At 46.5% G+C, this 22,108-nt stretch overlaps 2 protein-coding genes across 2 annotated transcripts in view; both read right to left on the bottom strand.

Moving 5' to 3' along the window:
- The window catches only part of tmprss7 (transmembrane serine protease 7), a 60,104-nt gene extending 56,005 nt beyond the window's left edge, over window positions 1-4,099 (bottom strand). Inside the window, exon 1 of the mRNA XM_078560016.1 lies at window positions 3,315-4,099. Within this exon, the coding sequence (XP_078416142.1) occupies window positions 3,315-3,529 (215 nt within the window). The 5' untranslated portion in view covers window positions 3,530-4,099. The remainder of the gene's footprint in view (window positions 1-3,314) is intronic.
- A 14,703-nt stretch (window positions 4,100-18,802) lies between these two features.
- LOC144691877 (transmembrane protease serine 7-like) lies at window positions 18,803-21,186 on the bottom strand. The gene is made up of 3 exons (XM_078560453.1): window positions 21,105-21,186; window positions 19,953-20,020; window positions 18,803-19,034 (listed from the first exon to the last, which is right to left on the bottom strand). The coding sequence occupies exons 1-3, from the start codon at window positions 21,126-21,128 to the stop codon at window positions 18,803-18,805; spliced, it is 324 nt and encodes a 107-aa protein (XP_078416579.1). The 5' UTR covers window positions 21,129-21,186.
- Between the last annotated feature and the right edge of the window lie 922 nt (window positions 21,187-22,108).

Here is a 22,108-nt window from a genome sequence, read left to right as displayed (position 1 = left end):
TCTGCTCCTGCACCCCCTTTAGAGTTGTGCCAGCTATTTTAAATTGTCTCTCCATGTTCTTTCTACCAAAATTAATCGCTTCACATTTCTCTGCTTTGAACTTCATCTGCCACCTATCCATCTATTCCACCAACTTGTCTATGTCCCTTTGAAGTTCTACACTAACCCCCTCACTGTTCACAATGCTTCAGAGTTTTGTACCATCTGCAGACTTTGAAATTTTGCCCTATACACCAAGGTCTAGGTCATTAATATATATCAGGAAAAGCAAGGGTCCCAACACTTACCCAAGGGGAACTCCACAAAAAACCTCCTCTAGCCCGAAAGTCATCCATTAACCACTGCCCTCTGTTTCCTGCCACTCAGCCAATTCTGTAACCATGTTGCTACCATCTCTTTTATTCCATGAGCTATAACTTGGCTCACAAGTCTGTTGTGCGGCACTGTATCAAATGCCTTTTAGAAGTCCATGTACGTCACATCAGCGGCAGTACCCTCATCAACCCTCTAAAAACTCTAGCGAGTTAGTTAACATGATTTTCCCTTAAGAAATCCACGCTGGCTTTTCTTAATGAGCCCGTATTTGTCCATGTGACTATTATCTTTGTCCTGAGTTATTGTTTCTAGTATGGACTAGCCTGATAGTCCTGAAATTTGAACTAAAAGTAATGATAACTAATATTTCAGAGTTAAATTTTCCTACAAACAGGTGATAGGCGGTTACTTAAATGAGTAGATTTTCCCAGATCAGCACCACTTCTGCCTTAACGCTACACAGTTGACCTGGTCCCTAAGGACAGTGCACATTACCCTCCCATCAATTCTTGTGGGGGTAGCTATAATTCAATCTGCTTGTCGTGTTCCTGGCCTGGATTGGGTCTCCTGCTGAGAACTCAAAGAAGGAAGGGAAGAACATTATCTCTTGCTGTTGCAACCCTTAAAGTTACACATAAGTTACAATTGAAACCCTGACACCTTATAAAAGCTTCAAACAGGAAATCACTTAAATATAACTCAGTTGCTTGATGCACAGTCACTTTGTGTTACATTGGATAGGCTGTGGATTGGGAACATGTCTGTCACTGAATGCACTTCATTAATTTATGATACTTCTCTGCTTGCAGCGCAAAATCACACACAAATCAAAAGGACTGGAACTGGAGGATGGCTGAAAAATGACAAACATTTGACTTCCTATGAGTGAGCTACCCTAGATGCCCTTTCTTAAAATGGTGCCCACATGGTGAATGCAGAGGCATCCCTAGATCAAGGTTGGCACTGTTCTGCAAAGGATGACCAGTAAAAGCAGCACTAAAAGGACATTTTATGAATCTTCTGAACAGCGGCAATTCTGGGCACTTTGCCTCTACGCACCAAGATTCTCATGAGCAGACTCTGTTGCGCATTACTTCCAGGGTATTCCTGGAATATCACATTAAAAAAATGTGCGCATCATAGCGCCTCCGGAGAACTCCACCAGAGCGGAGGAGAGTTAGAGGCCCTTTCTTACAGCATGAGCTGCCATATTTTGGTAATGAATGTTAGTGAATGGATGAGTGAATGGGTGAGTGGGTAGATGGGTGAGTGAGTGAATGGGGTGAGTGGGTGAATGGGTATGTGGGTGTGAGTGAGTGGGTGGATATGTGGGTAAGTGAGGAGAGGTGGGTGAGTGGGTGAGGTGGGTAGCTGTGTGAGGTGGATGAGGTTGGTGAGGTGGGTAGATGGGTAGGTGGGTAAGGTGGGTAGATGGGTAATCGGGTCTGGCTGGGGAGGGTAGTTAGTGATGGATGGATTGGATAGGAGGGGTAGTCATGTGGTTGGGGGGGAGGTAGTCAGTCTGGTCAGGGAGTTCAAAGGGAGGTCAAGTCAGATCTGGTTGAGGGTATTTGAGTCTGGTCGGTGGGTAGTTGGGTCCGGTCAGGGGAGTAGTTGGGTCTGGTCAGTGGGGCGGAGGGTGGGGAGCGGTGTAGTTGGGTCCATTTAGGGCTGTAGTTGGGTCCGGTTGGTGGGGTGGGGTGGGGTGTGGGGTAGTTGGGTCTGGTCAGAAGGGTAGTTGGGTCTGGTCAGGGGATAGTCAGATCCAGTCGGAGGTTAGTTGGGTAGTCAGGTCAGATCTTGGTGGTGGATCCAGGGTGGGGCTAGGGGTAGTCAGGTGGTCTGGGGTGGGGACTTGCCACGTGTTAGGCCAGGTTTTAATCTGTCTAAAATTTCCTGGGTAACTATCCAGGTAAGTACTGCAAATTTGTCCCAAGTCTCAAAGTCGAAGACATTGGCAGAGGGTCCCGGGGAGCAGGGATATTGCCCATCGGAAGTTTAAACTGCCCGGGAAACTCCCACATAGGTCCACATATCAGGGCTTCCACAGGGGTCCAGACGCACATCTTCGGTTGTACGCCCAGTCTCCGACGATCCGGAGATCGAAATATTTGGACCAATGAATAAAAAGGGAAAAATCTATTAACACATAGAATTTCCCCTTATGGAGACTGCAAATAGTCAGGCTAAGTGTACATCAGTGGCAGTATAAATTAAGTTGGATTCAAATAAAATAGAGCCTTCCTCAAATTTCCCATTTCGCCCTTCACTTCCATTCTCCTTTAAAGTCTGGTTCTTTTCCTGGGTTTGTAATCCATATTCTTAGCTTTTGTCATTATTTTATTTCAAAACCTCCACAAACAATGGTCTGGTCCACTTTTTCTTTATCTTTTGTTTCCAACATATTTCTAAGCTTTTGTGAAGCTTAGTGACAGTGATATGAATGGTTGATATATTCATAAGATGTTCCTTTGTCTGCTAGTTTAGCAGATATGTATTCTTTATTCATTCACAGGATGCAGGTGTCACTGGTCAGGCTGACATTTATTGCCTATCCCTAATTGCCCTTAACTGAGAAACTTGCTAGTCCATTTCAGAGCGCATTTAAGAGTCAACCAACATGTATTAAACAAATAAAAACAGCTAGATTAATAGGGGACAAAATAATGTCATCCAGATATATTAAGCATTCATCCGCTAATCCGCAACAGTAATTTTTAGGCTTGTATTTTTATAGGAGTTTGCAGATTATAATACAATTGCATGTAAGATGCTTTTTTTCTTTAAATAACTTACATGTAATGTTGAGATACAGCATTACAAGATTATTCAAATACTTAATTTATCCTCAGGACATGCAAGGTGAAAGATAATCCTTACTCATTATGCCCAACGATTTACTATACATTATAATGTAAATTCAACAGAAATGTGGAATTGATCAATGAAGAGACTAAGTTATCCAAAAATGCTTGAAGCGCTACAATTAGAATACATACCGGTACAAATTCCTACTCCTGATAGGCATGAGAGAGTCATAAATATTGAGCGAGTCTGTGACACAACTGTCAGGTTCAATCTGCAGAGAACTGAGAGAGAGGCGAATGACATGTCCCGGTGGTGAAGTAAGCTTGAAATGGCAGCTTACTCGTCCAGAGGCAGCAAAGAAGTTTAGAGGAACGAGAATACCAATCTGCTCGGCAGATTTATCCATAACATATTTAGAACCTGGAAAAAGCAAAATATTATTATAGCTGGTTTAACATTGTATGTTCATTTCCCAATCTTTCCCTACACGTATTTTTTAGACGACACATCCTTTCAACCAATTCAAGAATGATGTACTGTATTTGAGTCATTTCAATATCACACCCATCATGAACTAACTTGATTTGCCAATGTAGCTGGCACTTAGATGCTTTGTCACTCTCTAAACTTGCATGAAAATTTATATTCTAAAAATCTCTATTCCAGCCCCTTCTGTTTCTTCTATCTGTTCTGCTGCATCTGTTGGAAATGTTTCAAATACAAATGGCTTTCCAATGAATTAAGAGACAATTTTCAGCTATTTTAATTTCCCACATAATGTTACCTCATGTACCTGAACCTCCTTAAAATCCTTCAAGGTCCATAAACCTTCCTCCAGTTGAACACAATTGAGAATTTCCAGATGCATTTGCTACATGTTTCATAACAAATATATCAGCGGACGTGTTCAACACCATTCCTTCTTCAGGATGAATCCTATAAAAGCTGTAGCCAAAACGATACACTAGTATATTCTAGCTGAATATATTCTAGTTGAGTATATTCTAGCTCTTTACCTCACACAGCTTCTGTGGGTAGTAATCCACAAGGCTGCAAGTATGGCAGAACTCACAATCCCTTCAGGTCCAGACATTAATGAACGACCCAACCCAGCCCCTTGAAACTTGCAGGCTTGCACAATTGCCACCGTCAACTGCATAATAGTATGTCACTTGCTTTGAGGGAGCACAATTCTCCTCAGATCAAACAATTGAGTCCTATATGTGCTGGGCATATGCCACCTGGAATTTGGAATTTAACAAGCAATCCGGAACTCGTTTCTGGATGTCCATATAGCTAGGCAAATTCAGATCACCATTCCCCACTCACTCTGCCCCCAAACTTCTCATAAGAAAGTCAGAGTGGAGCTGCAAAGTAACAACCCCTTATGAGAGCTCCACAAAAGGCAAGGCCCCAACATTACAAGGCCTATCACCATATTTATCAAATCCTTGTTGCCCCCTGGTCCCAGCTGTACACCAGGCACCCGCATTCTCAATCAGCCTGATTCCAAATTGCACTTTTTTCTCAACAAATTTGTCAACTAGCTCAATGTACTCAAGGATAGATGGGCAAACTGTGTGATGAGCTCAGAGTAAATAAATATATGTGTACTTTCTTCTCATGGGAAATGAATTCATGGAATCAGAATCACACAGTGCAGAAGAGGCCCTTCGGCCCATCGAGTCTGCACCGGCACGTGAGAAACACCTGACCTACCTACCTAATCCCATTTACCAGCACTTGGCCCATAGCCTTGAATGTTATGCCATGCCAAGTGCTCATCCAGGTACTTTTTAAAGGATGTGAGGCAACCCGCCTCCACCACCCTCCCAGGCAGCGCATTCCAGACCGTCACCACCCTCTGGGTAAAAAAGTTTTTCCTCACATCCCCCCTGAACCTCCTGCCCCTCGCCTTGAACTTGTGTCCCCTCATGACTGACTCTTCAACTAAAGGCAACAGCTGCTCCCTATCCACCCTGTCCATGCCCCTCATAATCTTGTACACCTCAATCAGGTCGCCCCTCAGTCTTCTCTGCTCCAACAAAAACAACCCCTCCAACCTCTCTTCATAACTTAAATGTTTCATCCCAGGCAACATCCTGGTGAATCTCCTCTGCACCCCCTCCAGTGCAGATTAAAGACAGAAATTAAAAACAGAAAAGATAATGACGGAATTTTCTGCTCCTGCCAACAGCGGGAATCGTGCCAGGTGGGGATGCTAAATTTGGCATGACGGAAAAAGTCAATTTCTCGCCATTGGGAAATTAGTGTGGAATTTGTTCTCCTGACTTTGATGGTTGTTAAAGGCAGGTCCGAGGCTCCCACTGATCTATGTCGGGAGCCACATTTGCATTCATTTACATTTCATGAATGCTCATTAAAAGGCCAACTCGTTGGAATTATGTTCCCTCTCCAAATTAAGTGCCCTGCCAGCAGATAATTAAAACTGTGTATTTCACAACTGTATATAAGTGGTGTGCACCTGGCGAGCTTCAGTTCATCCACGACTTGGAGGTCAGTAGATGTTGCTTGCATCTTCCCTTAAGACTGTGAAATAGCAGGTGCCTGTAGCACAAGTTGAGCCAAGGCTGGGCATGGAAGGCTGCACCAAGTCTGGGCACAGGAGGCAGCACCAGCAAGGAGGGTTGAGATAGAGGCAGGACTGGGAGGGGGGGTGGGGAAATGCAAGAAGGGAGGGGGAATACAGAGGCAGGACTGGGGCAGGGGAAACACAAGAGGGGAGGGGTGAGACAGAGGTGGGATTAGGGGTGGTCAAGAAACATAATGGATAATGAACGACTGTCCTGGGGCAAGAGTTATAAGACTGTGCAAAGAAGGGTCAGGCACTGTCCTGGGGCTGAGGCCACGCTGCTGGGGGCATATTGAAGAGACTGTCTTGGGGCTGAGACCACGTTGACAGGGGCATATTGAACATACTGTCTTGGGGCTGTGCAGGCAATGTTAGAGGGGTCTGCATGGCAAGCATGTCTTGGTCTCTGAATTGGGTGAGGGCAGTGATGGTCATGCACAGTATGGTGTGCAGGGCGTGGTCATTCACCCAAGGCATTAGGTCCTGGGAGTTTGAGTCATGGTTCTTTGAGACAGAGGGCACAGTAACATTCAGGGGAGGCATCTGGATCCTGTAAGATGGTAGCTGTAAAGTCATGGGGGTGTATTGAATGAACCCTTCGGGGGATGGGTCCCAAACAGTAAAGGTGCATGTGGCCTCGAGAAGAGGAGGGGTGGGGTCAACAAATGGCACGGGGACATCAACATTAAAGGGTTCAGAAGGAGAACAGGAATATCTACATCAATAATGATAAGCTCAAGGATAACAGCGGGAGGCTGAATAGTGACAGGAGGCATGGAAATTAGGAGGCAGTGAGTATGGAGGAGGATGGGAAGAACTTGGTGGGTGATAGGGAGAGTTTAGAAGCTGGCCCCATGCACAAAAGTCAACAGCCCCATTTTGTAAATAGTCGTTTGGTGGTACAGAACTTGAGTATTGCTAAAGAAAGAGATATGTCTAAGCTTATCATCTTGCACTCATCAGGACACTTGCAAGAATACCAATATAAGGGGAAATCAACAATTTATGCTGTATGTGAAGAGAGTGCTGATTGGTTGGCCAGTGGCATTGCCATGGAGAATACACCAGTGATAGTGACTCACAGTTAACTGCCAAGCACTGTTTGAAATTTAAACTAGGCAGCTCAAGAGGTTGGAAGAGGCTTTAATGCATCCATGATATGTTCAACCTTACTTAAGGCACTCTTGCTATGTCTGATCTGGTATACTGATTATGCCTAACCTGCACTTTTGGAATGACTGGATGCCCTTTGGCCCATTAGCCATGCCAAGTGAAGAAAGCACCTTACAGGCTTTCATTGATCATCTTGCAGATATCCAGCAGCTGTGTTCCCATAATGGGTGGTTGCATCTTCCATTCTCACATTTCTCTCTGTTAATGCTCAAATTGATCTATTTAATTGTGGCCTCAGTGGCTCCTGCACTCTCGAGTTAAAGTGCTCCAAACGTCAGTGGCTCCAATTGCAACTTCTCAAAACACTCTTCCAGACTTATATCAGCTCAGAGTTCATTTCAACGTTGTTACTCTAAGCAATTTAAGGGTGTCCTGATAGGGCCCCCAAATCCAGCCATGGGCTTCTCCAACACTGCCTCAGCCCCTCCCTTGCAAATTCTTTTCCCGGTTCAATTTTAAACTGCATCATAACTTTGAGGTCTCAAGGTGGTGGTGCTGCATCCCTGCTTCAAGGCCAGATTAGACCCTCCCTCTGTCAGTGCCCAGGTCCCCCCAATCTTCCTGGAGCCTCAGGATCTTCCTGGAAGCTCACGATGTTCAGGTAGAACTCCCTCTGGTGATTCTCCAGCCTCCCCCAGTAACCCTTGATCCCATTGTCATTGTGGAGGGCATTCCAGCCCTCCCCACTGAACCCAGCACTGTTGATGTCCCCATGCTCCATGTGCACCTCACCCCTCCCCATCTGGAGGCTGTGTGCACGGTGAAATACAGAGGTGACCATCCTCCCAACCCCCCGCCCCAAGAGAGTTTCGAGTACCCCACCTTTATTACATTTTCCCATTTTCAGGCTGCAGATGCCTCCCCTGACCATGACCATCCCATCTGCAGCCCAGTACCAAGCCAGGCACCCCCATCACCAACAACTGTGAGACTATGACCACATCTTACACACCAAGCTGTGCCTGGACCCTATTGAGCACACAGGCCTTGCCTGTCCCTGGGGCAGGAAGAGGGTGTGCATGCCATGCATAGTCCTTTGGCATGGCCTGCGAAGCCCCTGGAGTGCTTTAATCTCTCACCTTGGCTAAGTGGTCCACAGAGCCCCAGGACAGCCTTTAATCTCTCAATCAGACCTCTCTGCTGCAGTCCAGGGACTAGGACTGTATTTCACCCAGCTGTCCGGTTCCTTTAGGATTGGCCACAAGACCGTTTCCCCTCCACGAGTCTCTGTGCAGCCCGACCATCTTGTGCAAGACTTGCCCCTAACACCACTCATGAGTCTATGTGCAAGCCTTCCCTCTCATGCCACATTGGCCCCCTACCTTTCTTTCTCCACAGTCTGCGTGCATCCCCTCGCATTCATGCAATCTGAATCCCATTCATCCCACTTCTGTGTCCACATTCCAATGTTCAGTGTCGGGCTCCAGTTTCCCCACCCCCAATCTTCCCAGTCTGCCCCTCCCCGCAAACACCACCATATCCCCTTTATCCTCATGTCTCCGTCAACCATTTACCCCTCCACCCTACCCCAGTCGCCATGCTGGTCTCTATTTTAGAGTGCAGCCTTGCCTGAGGCCCGCTGCACACAATGTTATTGTCCCAGCATAGCCCAGCACCCACTTGAGCAGCCCAGCTCAACACCCACAGCACCCACCATGAGCAGCCCAGCTCAACACCCGCAGCACCCACCATGAGCAGCCCAGGTTAACACCCACAGCACCCACCATGAGCAGCCCAGCTCAACACCCACAGCACCCACCATGAGCAGCCCAGCTCAACACCCACAGCACCCACCATGAGCAGCCCAGCTCAACACCCACAGCATCCACCATGAGCAGCCCAGCTCAACACCCGCAGCACCCACCCCGAGCAGCCCAGCTCAACACCCACAGCACCCACCATGAGCAGCCCAGCTCAACACCCACAGCACCCACCATGAGCAGCCCAGCTCAACACCCACAGCACCCACCCCGAGCAGCCCAGCTCAACACCCACAGCTCCCACCATGAGCAGCCCAGCTCAACACCCACAGCACCCACCATGAGCAGCCCAGCTCAACACCCGTAGCACCCACCATGAGCAGCATAAGCATACACCCTCACCAGTGTGTACTAACACTGGCATCACTGAGGACCCGGAGCAGCGCTGTTCCAAATGTTGCACTCACCCAAAAGTCACGAGCGAAGTGAGGGTGGAAAGCTGCACGCCACTTATATCCGGTCGTAAATGAGTCCAATTTAATTTCCCGTTGGTGTGGCACGTAATTAGGAGGGGGAACATGATTCCAGCAAATTGCATTTTGAATGAGTAGTCATGACATGGTAATGCATGCAAATGGGGTTCCCGTCATGGTTCAGCTTGACATCCGACCCACACTCAACCCTCCGTGAAAATGGTGAGGGGAAATTTCCAACTTATTTTCCCGCCAGCGGTATTCCGACTTTTGGCCTCTCTAAATTTTCCACTCCCGCCTGCCACGAAAGCTACCACTGGTGGGACCAGAAAATTCCGCCCCTGGTGTTTCCCAATAGGATCCCTGTATCTAAGGAGGGGTAGACCTAAAGAGAGGTCCCAGTCATGTAAATCTGCACGGAAGCTATCCTGTGCCTACCCACCAGGACCCAAACACGCACATCAGGATTCTGTTGCCTCGGGCAGGCATAAATGAGCCCATCGCTATCTTCAAAGGAGATAAGAGGAATTTTCCCGGTATTCTTGCCAATATCCATCCCTGGAGGCCTTGAGGATGTGAAAGTTGCTTGATAAATGTGCTTCCTTTCTTTAAATTATCCTTTATATGTATTTAGATTAGGACAACTTACACAAAATCATATTAAATTAAAACTCTCACCTGTCATTGCTGTAGCAATGTAATCTGAACGGAGGCCAGCTATCAATTACAAAAGTAAAAGTATAAAAATTATTTTATATTTCAGGGCATGTAGTTTAGTATAATGTAGATAGTAGATTAGTTTATACTGTTAAGATTTTAAACCTTTCACCTATATACATATACAACATGCACAGGTGCAGGTACACACACACACACACACACACACAATTTTCAGGGTCTATCATTGTTAAGCAATTAGCAAACTATTTTTCTAGAGAGTCCATTAAAAACAATGGTCCTGAAATTATGCCATAAGACTCTAGCATTATGAATACTTAATAAGTTGGTGTGAAGTTCCTTCTAAATGGACGTGTTTAATTTTAACAGCTTCACTAAAACAAGGGAGGGAAGAATTTCAGAAAAACATGTCAAATGTTTGTACACTAGAAACCTAGAGCATCATTGCAAGACCTAAGAATTTTTAAGCATTCTTCATATATTCTTCATTAAGCACTTATTTCTACTATGATACAAGGTAAATATATTTCTTTAAAAAATGTTAATTATTTTCAGGAATTGGCTCAATTACAAACATTAACTAATAAATCTTGACAATTGATTCACAAGCAAAGTCACTTATGGACAAAATCTGAAGCTGGACAAACCTGATAAGTGTTCCTTGAGGAGGTGACAGATACTGTAGATGTATGAAATGCAGTGGATATTATGTAACTGGACTTTCAGAAAGCAATTAGGGATATGAAGGGGTATGGAATTAGGAAAAGCAAATTGATGAAAACTGGTTAGAAGGCAGGAAGTAGAGAGTAGGATTTAGTTTTTCAGGGTTGTTGGAAATAGATAGTAGTATTCCACAGAGTTCCAGTCTATGACCACTTTGGTTCTCTGTGTATCCCTAGGGCTGGAGGGAGTGGTGTCCAAATTTGAAAATGATACTTATATAAGAGGCATAGTAAATAATTCTGAGGACCAAAGATAGCTGAAGATGGTATTGATAAGGTCATGGAATAGCCTGAAACGAGTTGGATAGAATGCAATGCCAGTAAATGTGAGGTGGTACATTTTCTTTAAAAAAATTAATAATTGTACTTTGACAGGGGGAAGGCTGGGCAATATGGAAGAGCAAAGGGATTCGGCGATTCACATTTACAGGACAATAAGCTCAGCATAACAAGTGGTTAAACCCATAAGTAAAGCTAATAGAATTGTGGGTCTTATGGCAAGATATTGAATATAAAAGATAAGATGTAGTGGTGAATCTATATAAATCCTTAGGAAAGACCACAGGAAAGATGTTGAGAAAAAGAGGCAGTACAGTACAGATTCACAGGAGTGCTACCTGGTATGACAAAAGAGAAAACCAAAGAAAGACTTGAAAAAGCGGGGTTATTTTGTTAGAATAGATTACTCAGGTAACTTGAAACTTAGAATTCCGAAGGGATATGGGAACAGACAGCTGAATTTTCCCAGAATTGCACTAAGTGCGGTAGTGGGCGGGTAAAATGGAGTCCTACCCGCCGAGGAAAATGACGGATTTTCACGCCGTATCTTCCTGAACCCGCCTCATTATATATTCACTCCCGCGAAATACGGCGTTTCCATGGCGGGCGGGCTCTCATTCGCCCATACGCCATCACCCCTCTATTGCATCACGCTGGCCGCCATCTTTAAAAAGCAGCTACCAGCAAAGCGCTCATCGCCACCAGCTCACCACCGCTGCCTGGGAGACTGCAGCCCCTCACTTCAACATTGGTTCCCTCGAGTGACTGCTGGATGCCGTGGAGGCCCATCAGGATGTGCTCCACCTCCCACCCTGGTCGCAGGATGGGCAGCAATGTCACCAACCCGGCTTGGGAGGCGGTAGCAGCAGTGGTCAGCACCAACGCCCTTCAGAAGAGACGACCGTTATACCATAAGACCATAAGACATAGGAGCAGAAATTAGGCCATTCGGCCCATTGAGTCTGCTCCACCATTCAATCATGGCTGATAAGTTTCTCACCCCCATTCTCCCGCCATCTCCCCGTAACCTTTGATCCCCTTACCAATCAAGAACCTATCTATCTCAGTCTTAAATACACTCAATGACCTGGCCTCCACGGCCTTCTGTGGCAATGAACAGCCACCCAGTGCCGCAAAAGGGTGAATGATCTCCCCCATTCCACCAGGGTAAATCACTCTTTACATCACTCCCAAGTCACACACTCACAAGCCCATCACACATCCACAGGGCCATCACTCGCTGCCAGTGCAAGGGACAACACCAGTTACTCTTTTACATTCACTATCATTGTCCTCATCCCGTCCATGGGACCACTCACCACCCACACAGGTCACCCACACTTAACATCTGGCCCGGCAGGCATCCTGATGCATTCTCGCCATCCCTATCCATGCAGGACAAACTGGCAGGAGGGAAAGGTCGCAGACAGGTGGACGGGTGCCGGAATTCAAAGTTCTGACAGAATTTGAAAACAGAGCCATCCAGCTGGCCGGCGATGACCGGGACTGGTCCTGTGCTGACAGTGAGGTCAGCGCTGCTCTACCAAGTGAGGAAGCAGCGGTGCAACATCCATCAGATAATCATGATGTGTCCTGTTTCACAGGCCACTGCCATGCCCTAATTATCTCCCCTTGCTTTCACAGGCACATCTGGGAAGCAGCAGACAGAGTTCATGTGCCAGGTCCTCCAAGCAAGCCCTGAAGAAACCTCCGAAGAGGAACCTGAAGGCATCTTCCCTGAAGTCCCGTCACAGCGCTCACCCACACCCTCCACCAGCGCAGAGACACACACCTCAGTGGGACCTAGCTTTAGAGCAGCCTCGAGACCATAATCTGGTGAGCACATCACATTTTCTGGTCCACAGCAGGCAGAGGCAGGAACTTCCCAGGTCCCCAGCACTCGGAGGACTGCTGGACGCCAGAACGTTGCTGAGTCCGAGTCAGATATCGAGCCTCTTGACTCGGTCATGGCACAGTTGCTGGAGCTACAAAGGCAACCTCAGGAACATCAAGAAGGGATGCCCATTGCACTCCTCAGATTGCAAGGCACAATGGAGGAGTCCGTCTGTCTTCAAGCTGGGGTGATAGCACCGGCATGCCAACACACCGAGGTCAACACTGACAGGATGGCGGCTGCCATGGAGACCTTGATCCAGGATGTCACTCCTGCACTGCTGCGCGGGCTTAACTCCATCGCTGATGCCGTCATTGGCCTCCAACAGTGTGTACGCAAGAGGGGAGCTGGGCAGCTCAATCTCACTCCAGCTACACCTTCCACTCACAGAGTCAGCCAGGGGCCCTCGGGCACCAAAGGGAAGGTGATCAGCAGGTGCACGCTCCAGGGCCATCCACCCAGGTGACTCCGGGAGTGTCCGGCCCATCTAACTCCCCTCTTCCTGTGACCTCCTCAAATCCAGCTCCACAGGCCAAGGAGGGTGCCACTGCCACACAGCAGGACCCTGAAAGCAGGCCGGGGCCCTCCAAGTTTCAGCCCTCCAGAGGACGCTCGCCAAAGTCATCACAGACAGGATGTCACAGTCAGCAGGCTGCCTCCACCTCCACTGTTGTTGTCTGGGGAGCACCAAGACGTAGTGGCAGGGTTAGGAAAGTTAAGGAGAATTAACTCTTTTGGGAGACGACCAATCAAATTAAATTAACAAAATGAGGGATAAAATAAACGCAGCCCCTAAATTAGGGAACTGCAAAACGAAAGACAAAATTTAAAGGAAACTTACAAACATTAAACTAAAATGTGATTAACGGGGCCAATAAAACACTCCAGTCCCCACAGTGATCCACCATAGTGCATGGAAGGCCTCGATGGTGCCGCCAGACACCACATGCTCCCTCTCCAGGGATACCCAGCCACAAATGTAGCCGTGGAAGAGGGGAAGACAGTCGGGTCGGACAACACCCTCGATCACCCGCTGCCTGGACCTGTTAATGGCTAACTTGGCCAGGCCCAGGAGCAGGTCCTCCTCCCTCTCGGCCCCCCTCCGCACGGGGTGCCCGTAGATCAGGAGCATGGGGCTGAAGTGCAAACAAAATATTAATAAGAGGTTCTTTAAATAACTGAAAAGGGAGTGCAGCCTACAACAATTAATATAAACATGGTCCACGGACTCCTCGAGACAACAAAAGGGGCAGGTATCTTGGGAGTCTGTGAACTGACACATCCTACAATTATAAGGGACTGCTGTGTGCAACACCCTCCACCCCAGGTCCCCAATGGAAAGTGGGAGGACACCTCCATAGAGGGCCCCCCAACAGGGACCTCCGCCACTGGATGGCAACAAGGCACGCCAGGGCGTGTCCGGGCGGCAGGCGAGGGCAAGGAAGTGAAGGGTGTGCAGCAGCAGCCCGTACAGGAAACTCCTCCGCGCTGTGCTAAAGGACACGGAGGGCATTTCCGCAAGGTGGCTTAGGATGCGGGGCACCGGCTCCCGAGGGATGGTTCAGGGTTTGGGGCCAATGTGGAATTCCTTCCGAACAGGGGAACGCTCGGACAGAAGTTCACCGTGCACTTGCGTCACCTTAAGGCCCAGTATGACGTTGGGATAAGGAGAATTAGCTCTTTTGAAGCCAACCAAATAAACCAAATTAACAAAATGATGGATAAAATAAACACAGCCCCTAAATTAGGGTAGCTGTAAAACCAAAGACAAAGTTTAAAGGAAACTTACAAACATCAAATCAAAATGTGATTAAGGGGGTCGATAAAGCACCCCCGCCCCCGCCGTGCCCACTGGGCACAAGAAGGCCTCAATAGTGCCGGCAGACACCGCGTGCTCCCTCTCCAGGGACACCCGGCCGCGATCATGGCCACAGAAGAGGGGAAGACAGTCGGGTTGGACAACCCCCTCGATTGCCCGCTGCCTGGACCTATTAATGGATAACTTGGCCAAGCCCAGGTGCAGGTTCACAAGGAGGTCCTCCTCCCTCCCAGCCTCCCTCCGCACCGGGTGCCTGTAGATCAGGAGCATGGGGCTGAAGTGCAAACGAAACATTAATAAAAGGTTTTTTAAATAACTGAAAAGGGGGTGCAGCCTACAACAATTAACATAGACATGGTCCACGGACTCCACAAGACCACAAAAAGGGCAGGTATCTTGGGAGTCTGATTATAGGAAACTGCTGCATGCAACACCCTCCACCCCAGGTCCCAGATGCAAAGTGGGAGGACACCTCTGTAGAGGGCCCCCCAATGGGGGCCTCCGCCGCTGGACAGCAACAAGGCACTCCAGGGCATGGCCGGGCGGCGGGCGAGGGCAAGGGAGTGAAGGGTGTGCAGCAGCAGCCCATACAGGAAACTCCTCCGCGCCGTGCTAAAGGACACAGAGGGCATTTCCGCAAGGTGGCTCAGGATGCTGGGCGCCGGCTCCCGAGGGAGGGTTCGGGGCTTGGAGCCAATGTGGAATTCTGTCCGAACAGGAGTGCACTCGGACAGAAGTTCACCACGCACCAGTGCCACCTCAAGGCCCAGTATGACGTCAGGATAAGGAGAATTAGTTGCACATCCTGGGCACGGGTGTTAATCACTTGGACATAATGTTCACTTTTGTGAATAAACTCCTAAGAATCTCTCCCTGCCTGTGGCTCCTTGTTCTGATAAGCAACGTTCATGTCACTCAGATGTAAAACCTTTCTGCTCAAGATAAAAATGGCCTCTTCCCTGGGCTCTGTGCAGCCTTCAGACCACAGTGATGGTCCAGCATCACACTCCCTGGAATCATTATTGATGCCTGTACCTCGGCAGTACTGGTCATTGCTGCCAGAATGTAGTGGGCAGGCACCACAGAGTTCTCTCATTCTCTCTGTGTTCTCTCAGCACCTTTAAGGTGGGGCTGGCCCCCATCACACCAGCATCTGTGACCACTGGTCTAATCATGGAGTGTAAGCGAGCTGCCCTCAGCCAGACAGGAGTCAGACATTCTCAGAGACTATGTGAAGATCTATAGAGTGTCCTCACTGCATGTTGTCATCATCCTCCTGCGATCAAGTGACTATTAGGGCCTCCACTGCATGCCCATGACAGGAGTATTATCACAGAGGGTATTGGCACTGCGATAAGCCAGACTGGAGTCAAACATTCACAACTGCGATGTGAGCATCTACAGGGACACCTCACTGCATGTCATCATCATCCTCCACAAACCTGGCAGCTATTAGGGCCTCCCGAGTGTGCTTGCCTCATCTAGCCAGTGCAAGTGCCTCATGCCCGTCGTTGTCACCACCGAGGACCCTCTCACCCTCATCCTCGTCAGCATCTTCCTCATCAGAGGAGATGTGCAGCTCCTCCATCTCCTCCTCAGCCAGCTCCTCACCCCATTGCAGCGCCAGGTTGTAAAGGGTGCAGCAGACGACAACGATGCGTGACACCCTCTGCAGACTATATTACAGGGCTCCACCAGACCGGTCCAGGCACCGGAACCTCATCTTCAGCATCCCAATGGTCTGCTCCACCAAGTTGTGAGCTGCTGCATGATTCTCATTATAGCATCGCTCTGCTGCAGTCTGAGGCCACCGCACGGGTGTCATCAGGCACGGCCTCTGCGGGTAGCCGTGGTCACCAAGGAGCCAACCCTACAGCCACTGTGGACCCTGGAAGACTGCAGGGATCTGCGAGTGACTCAGGATGTAGGCGTTGTGCCTGGAAACCATGCGCATACCTGCAGGATGCATTTCTGGTGGTCGCATACTAGCTGCACATTTAGTGAGTGGAAGCTCTTGTGGTTGATGAAGTCCACTGAGTGTAGCGATGGAGACCTGAGCGCCACATGAGTGCAGTCAATCACACCCTGCACCTGTGGGAAATAGGTGCCTCGGCAATGCTCGCATAGTCGGGCAGGCTAGGAGCCTGACCTCAATCATATCACTGTGGCTGCGCCTGATCTGTCTTAGTTGCAGAGGGATGGTCAGTTTATACAGGTGTCCCTAACACGTGGCCATTTCCCTCGCTTACCCTGCCCCCCACCTCGATTGCCTGTGCGCGGGATGCAGTGCCAGGGCAGCACTTAACCCCCACCCCATCAGCAGTCGCCTCCGAGGCTGGCCAGCACTTGCCCCCAGACACCCTCCACCCCTCAGCAGTCGCCTGCGGTGCTAGGCATCGGTTTCCCCCGCCCCCCAACACCCCTGAGGCCTGCAAACAATAGGTGAGCTGTGGAGAACACTGCTGCTCACTCACCTCAGTTCCCCCGAAGTGAAAGCCACCAAGTGCATGTCACCACCGCCCTGTTGTGAAACACGTTGGCGTGCTTTCCCGCCGACATGGACGGACTATACAGCGGGGTTCCAAGAGCCTGGCGGGATAACCTTTTAATTATATGCTAATGTATACAATTAGCTCCCTTCCGACCAATGGCGGGCTGAGCAGAAGATTGCAACCTGCCTTCACGCCGTTGTGAAGTGTGTCCTGCCATATTTTCCACGCACGCCACCTATCACACGGGCTCGGAAAATTCCACCCAGAGTGACTAATGATATTATGGAGGATGCTGGTTGATCTGAATCTCTTCTTTCTGTATTGCAATTTCTATGTAATCAGCATGGCCTGAATTTTTCTGTCGTCAGGCGCGCGCGATCAGCGGGCCTGGAAGCGGACGCGAAATATGCTTCTGCCTGTGATTGGATCTCAACCCCAAACATGCCCGGAGAAAGGCTCAGCACTGCCACTGGGGGCAGGAAGAGGGCGGGCGCTGATGTCACCACAGGTGCTGGTGAGAGTTTCCACTGAGCTCCCTGAAGGCAGATAGATGCCTCAAGGAGCTGCAGACCCCCAGATAATAAAAGAAAGCCGAAAAATGCTGCAAAAAATGTCCATGCAACACAATCAAGCGACTGAAAGCAAGCCTCATTAAAAAAAAATAGTCCCCAGATATTTATTTTTATTTTAAATCCTAATGGAGATTTCATCCTGCCATTGGATGAGGTTTCAGCAAAAATGTAAAGCCCGTCTGGCCGATTGGCCCATCCACCAACCGTAAGGTCGGATGGGCCATGAAAAGTCGCTGACAACTGGGCCATTAATGGGCTTAATTGCCCTCTTAATTGTCGGCAGGCGCACTTCCAACTTCTGCACGTGCCCGCCGAGCGATATATTGCGCGAGTGTGCGATGACATCGGGACGCTCGCCCGACATCATCTCGCACAATTTCACGCCCATTCGGGTCGGGCTTGCACCCAACCACGGGACATAAAATTCTGGCCTAGACACTTTAATTACAGAATCCCATGGAACCGTTATGGCACAGAAGGAGGCCATTCTGTCTGTCAAGCCCATGCATGTCTCTCTACAAGAGCAATTTAGCTAATTCCACTCCCTGGTCCTTTTCCCGTAGCTCTGCAAATCGTTTCCCTTCAGGTGTTTATCTAATCCCTTTTGAAAACCACAGCTGAAACTGCCTCCACCATACTCTTAGACAGTGCAGTCCAGATCGTAACCACTCAGTGTGTAAAAAAGATTTTCATCATGTTGCCTTTGCTTCTTTTGACAGTCACTTTAAACCTATGTCCTCTACTGAGGCCTCTCATGATTTTGAACACCACTATGAAATATCCTCTCAACCTTCTCTTTTCTAAGAACAACGCAACTTCTCCAATCTATTCACGGAATTGAAGTTCCTCATCTCTGGAAGCATACTTGTAAATCTTTTCTGAACCCTCTCTAAAGCTTTCACATCATTCCTAAAGTGCAGTGCCTGAACTGGGCACAATGCTCCAGGAGAGGCCAAATCATTGTTTTATAAAGGTTCATCAGTTTTGTGCTCTCCGCCTCTATTTTATAAAGCCCAGAATCTCATATATCTTTTTAACCACTTTCTCAACCTTCCACCACATTCAACGATTTGTGTATATATATCCCCAGGTTCTCTGTTCACGTAGCCCCAATTAGAATTGTACGCTTTAGTTTATATTGTCTCTTCTCATTCTTTGTACCAAAATGTATCACTTTGCATTTCTCTGTGCTAAATTTCATCAGCCTTTGATCTTTACAGTCAATCTCAAGCAGAATCAGATTCCAATTAGTAATGCAGTAATATATTGCACAAAAAGCAATTTTCAATAGCTGCAAGAGATAAAATACCAAAATAAATAACCATTAACAACAATGGAGTCCATGTCCACAGGAAGTCCAAGGAGGTACCCAACCGATGTGCGGTTTACCAGGCTTGTCTGAATGGAATCCTTTAAGATAGCGCTGACACAGTCCTCACACACAAATACAGCCTTCACATTTGGAACTACAAAGACAATCCAGAAGTGAACAAGGATGCCGCCATTGTTGTTGTTACTGCATAAGAAACACAAGAAATAACATTCTTAAGCATAATCATAAAAAATACTTGTGTGTGTACATTGTATTCTGATTTGAATTTCATTGATTTGATTTTTACTCAATTCATCCCTATAGTTTCCAATTTCAGACATTTTATGCTTATTTAATGGTTTGCATGATAGGTTATTGACATGTGACCTGCCCTCATGGTTTTGGTTATGCTTAAATCCAATTATGGATGTGAAAGGGCAATACCCTGACAAAGGTTGGGTCTTGTACTTGATTGCAAGTGTGTGTTCATAGGCTCAGAAGTTAAAAGGCAATTTATCACACCGAAATGTATCTAAGGAAGTTAGTTTTAAAATACCATCCCTGCTGTTATGTAGGCACAAAACAGTAAAAATATACCATTAACCCTAAATAATATTAACTCCATTGTCCACTTTCTTTACCTAAGCTGGTGTAAACCAAGAGGAGCTCAAGGAAACTTTAATAATACAAGGCTCATAATATTGTTAGTGATTACTAAGAATAAAAAGGTCTGAAAAACTTGTTCCAGTGTGGCAAGCCTGGAGCTTTCCCAAGGCTCAAAAGATACTTTTGCCATTGCCCAACAGGTGATTGTAAACTGTCCTTGATCTTCTCAATACCAGGAGTGTGTTTTCAGAAAATTCAGAAATTCACTGTCAATGCTAAGACTAATCAGACTCAAAAGTGACAAAAATACAATAATTGTTTTATTAAGCTATTTTCCTGTTACTTTGACTTGACTGTTCCAGCCATCACCTCCCCAATTTCAAGCAAATGCCTGTCCTTCTCTGTGGCATTGTTCATTTTTATTAGAAAGCACTGTTTAGGCAACTTCACACAAATTCTGCATTCGAGAATTCAGCTTTCAATCTTTATAGTGAATGCACTCATGAAACACAATACCTCAAGTCAGAAATGGTTGATTGCTTGTATAACTTGGAGAAAAGTGATTTCTCATAAACATTGTTCATCTGAAGGAAGAGAAAAGCACAAAAATCATAGTGCAACAGATGAAATAAAACCAATCAATGAATAGAACAACACTTTAAGCGACATATTTATGAGATAAAATGTTTGTAAACACCAAAATTGTGACTAAACCCATGTCATTTTCTGACACTTCATGAAATAACTCCAACACAAGTACCAAGTCTACAATTTGAGTAAAAACATTTTTTAGGCCAATGAAAACTCTCAGGTCACAGTGAGATTTTTCCTGTAGATCATAAAAATTATTGCCTGCATTTTCTCACTACATGCCCGTAAATGAAATTAGAAACACAATACCATGGTTTCTACTGAATAATAAAGTAGTTTAGTAGCTAAACTTGAGTCTCATCCACTGAAAATGGATGGTTTATTTATATATTAATCCTATTATTTCTCTCTCACATAGTAACTTAGTTGCCCACTCATGTGCAGTAGAAACAGCACATTGTAAGAATTAGAAACAAAAAAAAGGCATTCAGTCCATCCAGCTTGGTTAGTCATCCAGGATTTTTCTCAGGATCTGACGTATTTTACATCTAATTTTACTATCCCTCTACCTTCACATTCAACTTTAAATTCGATGGAAACTGAAAGTGTATTTCAAAAGTTGTTGCACAATGATATAATTTTCTCTAAAATATAACCAGCATCACATATAATCTCCACAGTTAATGACTGAACTGTCTGCACAATTATTTTTGGGACATGGTTTATACCATTCAACTAGTTTAGCGAACCATTGAATGATACGCACTGAATCCACCAAAATTAAGGCTACAATGAATCAGCAGAGATTTGATCCAACACTTGTCATTCTGCATTAAACTGTTCAGATCAGACAAGCAAGTATCTCACAACAAATAACCATAAAAACTATTGACAAATATCAAAGCGCTCTAGTTTCACAATACTTATGTCATACGTGGAAATATTCCATGTTAATCCAACTGTGACATAACCCACATGCAATTTTCTTGTTCACAGCTTATGTAGTTGAGTTATCATGCAATACTTTCCATATTTTATCAAAATTATAAGTCATATAGTGTTATAGTGATTTCTTACCACTTGCTGAATTTTAGCTGCCATAGAGAGAAATTCAGGGGAGTCCTTTCTTCGATACTCAGGAACAAATTCAGCATTAGCTATACGGAATAATCCAGCGAAATACAAAGCAGTACTGTTTTGTGTCCGCACTACATAAAGAAAAAAGATTTTTAATAAACACCTTGCTAAAAAATGAAAGAATAAATATATCCCTTTGGCAAAACCAACAAGCACAATTTACAACTTAATTCTACCTTTCTAAATGGATTAACAAAGCTTTGAAGAAAGAAACATTGAGGGAGATTTTGAGGACTCCAGCCTGGCAGAAACTGGGCAGAATTTACTGACCAGTTCCCATATCACTGTTGTGGCTGTGCAATTTTTTTGAGGTCCTCAGAATAAGCAGGCCTGGTGGCCACCTGAAAGAGCACACAGCTAGTTAGGATCCTATGTTGTCAATAAACCACATTGCAATTTAAAGGCACAACTGGACAATATTACCTTGTTGTCCAGCCACAGAGAAACCCAGTGGTAAATATTTATTTATTTACTTTTGTGGGGCCAGGAGGTGTAGAGGAGCTCCTCTGAACTCGACAAAAATAACCTGAGCTGCTGACTCAGCAGATCCACTCTTCCAAGAACAGAATTGATCATTTTCCAGTCCTCAAGGCATAGGAACATAGGAACGGGAGGAGGTCATTCAGCCCATCGAACCTGTTTGGCCATTCAGTTAGATCATGGCTGATCTGTATCTCAACTCCATTTACCCACCTCTGTTCCATATCCCTTACCTGACAAAAATTATCCAGTTTTTAAATTTTCAATTGATCCAGCCTCCACAGCTTTTTGGGGGAGAGTTTTCCAGATTTCTTCTCCCTTTAGTGTGAAGATACACTACTTGGCAACACCCTGAATGGCTTATTTCTAATTTGAAGGTTATGCCCCCTTATTCTGTACTCCCCACACCAGCAGAAATAGTTTCTTGCTATTAACCCTATTGACTCATTTAATCTCACAAACAC

The sequence above is a fragment of the Cetorhinus maximus genome, chromosome 16, assembly GCF_964194155.1.
Source record: "Cetorhinus maximus chromosome 16, sCetMax3.hap1.1, whole genome shotgun sequence".
NCBI classification, from domain to species: Eukaryota; Metazoa; Chordata; class Chondrichthyes; order Lamniformes; family Cetorhinidae; genus Cetorhinus; species Cetorhinus maximus.
This window is presented reverse-complemented; position numbering and strand designations above follow the sequence as displayed.

What these genes read in the sequence shown, in the direction of transcription:
- LOC144691877 (XM_078560453.1), bottom strand. Translation starts at nt 21,128, where the DNA reads ATGGCAGCTAAAATTCAGCAAGTG. An exon ending in CAGCTAAAATTCAGCAAGTG is followed by an intron (nt 20,021 to 21,104) that starts GTAAGAAATCAC and finishes CTCTTCCTTCAG; the next exon opens with ATGAACAATGTTTATGAGAA. An exon ending in TCAACCATTTCTGACTTGAG is followed by an intron (nt 19,035 to 19,952) that starts GTATTGTGTTTC and finishes TTTCTTATGCAG; the next exon opens with TAACAACAACAATGGCGGCA.